The sequence below is a fragment of the Miniopterus natalensis genome, chromosome X, assembly GCF_054644295.1.
Source record: "Miniopterus natalensis isolate mMinNat1 chromosome X, mMinNat1.hap1, whole genome shotgun sequence".
Taxonomy (NCBI): Eukaryota; Metazoa; Chordata; class Mammalia; order Chiroptera; family Miniopteridae; genus Miniopterus; species Miniopterus natalensis.
Window position 1 is genome coordinate 86,338,970 of NC_142103.1, and position 2,130 is coordinate 86,341,099.

Below are 2,130 nucleotides of genomic sequence, written 5' to 3' on the forward strand. Positions count from 1 at the left end.
CCTCTGGCCCTAGACCGTCGGGCTAATGGCCTCAGCCCGTCCCCCCTTAGCGATGAAAGCGTGAGGACTGTTGCTTATTTCTGGAGCCCTCTCACTGTCATTCCCAGGAAAAGGGCTGCACACGGTTTTTATTATGTGTAGTAATCTTTATTTTGTCTCGGGCCTCTGGCCATTTAGTGGGGGAGGGGAGGGGGGAGGGGGGAGGGGAGGGGAGGAGGGCCCGGGAGCAGGGAGCCCCGAGCCCCCCCGGGCCCCGGGTCCCCGGGTCACAGTCCCTGGAGCAGCAGCAGCAGCAGCAGGCCCAGCGCCAGGGCGGTGGCGGTCCCCGCTGGGCCGCCGGGGGGGCGGGGGGCCCCGTTGCACAGGTCGCCGGAGCAGCACATGGAGAGGAGGGTATAGGTGACGCCCTGGTAGGTGACAGCCTCCTCATTGCCACACGACACGACGAGCATGCAGCCTTTGTTGAACACGGAGCCTACACCGGCGACCGTGCCCTTGCCCGTGAAGCAGTCCTCGTCGTCGCCGCAGGTCATGGGGATGCCGGGGCAGGTGGCCGAATCAGTTAGGTCACAGAAGACGCACTGCTTGGCGCCTGTCGTGCCCCGGGGCAGAGCCGTCAGCAGGACCAGCAGCCAGCCGAGGCCCATGGCGCCTGGCGACGGTGACCTCCGCAACTGCTGGTGACGCCCCGCAGCCCGCAGGACTTTGGCGCCTGGCTCTGGCCTCCCCGGGACAGCCCCTGGGGCGGCCTCGGTCCCCAACGCCCGGGTCCCCCTCGGGAGCTTCTTGGTGACCGCGGCTCTCGAGTCCCAGGGGCGCAGAAGCTTCAGCGGGACAGAGACCGGCGGAGGCGGCTGCCGGCGAGAGTCTCTGCGCGGGAATGGGGTGACCTCACAGAGCCCCGGGGTTCCACTGGCCGCTCGGGGTGAGGTCACGGGGGGGGGAGGGGTGTCACAATCTGGGGCGGGTTGGCCCGCTGACCCGAGGGAGCGAGGACATTGCCACCCTGCCGAGGTCTTCTGCTCTGCTGGGTGCTGGGTGCTGCGCCTGCCGGGTGCCCACGGGGAGCCCATTTCTCAGATGGGCAAACCAAGGCTCAGGTGGAGAAAGTGACATGTCAAAGGCCCTAGAGCAAGGATTAGAGCCCAGGTTTACTTAATTCCTAAGAGCGCATTGTTTGAGCACCTGCTGTGTGCAAGACCAGTGTTAGATGCTTTCAGTAGCAGCCACTGCGGTGGCAGGACTCAGGACGGGGCTCAGCACAGCTCCAGGGCTGCTGGCGCCGGGCACTTCCAGGCACCTGCAGGGGGCTCCCCCCATGTTCTCTCCTTGGGATCTCTCTGTGTATCAGCTCCGCTCTCAGAGGAGCAAATGGGCCCAGGGGGCAGGCACAGCCGGAGCCTGGCACACAGCAGGCGCTTAACAAATGGGGTCATTATAGGAAGCAGCTGAGTCTCAGAGCAGCCCCTGTGGGTGCCAGACAATGAACTCTGTCTCTTTCCAGAGGGGGAAACTGAGGCATCCCTCAGCGGGAACAGGCAGAGCCCAGGATTAAACTCAAGTCTGAGTCCAGATGATAATTTAAGTATCTTAGCGTATCGTCCTCATGGGGTAGGTACCTTGGTGGTCCCCATTCTACAGAGGGGGATGTTGAAGCTCGAGGGTGGCAGGATTTTCTTTTTATAAATTATTGTTGGCAGTATTACAGATGTCTCCCAATTTCCTCCCCCCCTTTATACCCACCTCACAACCCCTGCCTCACCCCAGGCCTTCACCACACTATTATCTAAATTTGATTTAATATGAGTTCAGAGATCATATGTAGAGTAGAATAGCATGTCATTAAAGTCAACATAACAGTGAGGTTTCAGTACATACCGCTTCAAAACATCAATAAAGGCATCTACTAAACATTCAAAGTATGCCTCTACCAAACTAAGAAAAACATATTTCCCACCTGGTGTTGCAGAAGTAACTCCAAACTCTGAATTTGGGCATCTGGTGGGTTGGTGTTCTAATTTGATATTGTTTAACTAAGTGATTGATTTTAGCTAATATTAAAACCACGCCATTCTCAACTCTGAGTCTATGGTGTGGCTCAAAATGAAAAAAAATCTTTGGGAGCCTGGG

The 2,130-nt window shown here is 58.5% G+C and overlaps 1 protein-coding gene across 1 annotated transcript; it reads right to left on the reverse strand.

The window, feature by feature from the left end:
* Positions 1–266: 266 nt before the first annotated feature.
* On the reverse strand, positions 267–647 carry LOC148090607 (sperm acrosome membrane-associated protein 4-like). Its single transcript, XM_087829464.1, has one exon. The coding sequence runs from the start codon at positions 645–647 to the stop codon at positions 267–269; it is 381 nt and encodes a 126-aa protein (XP_087685590.1).
* Between the last annotated feature and the right edge of the window lie 1,483 nt (positions 648–2,130).

Coding starts and splice junctions, on each gene's coding strand:
- LOC148090607 (XM_087829464.1), bottom strand. CDS start 647: ATGGGCCTCGGCTGGCTGCTGGTCCTGCTGACGGCTCTGCCCCGGGGC.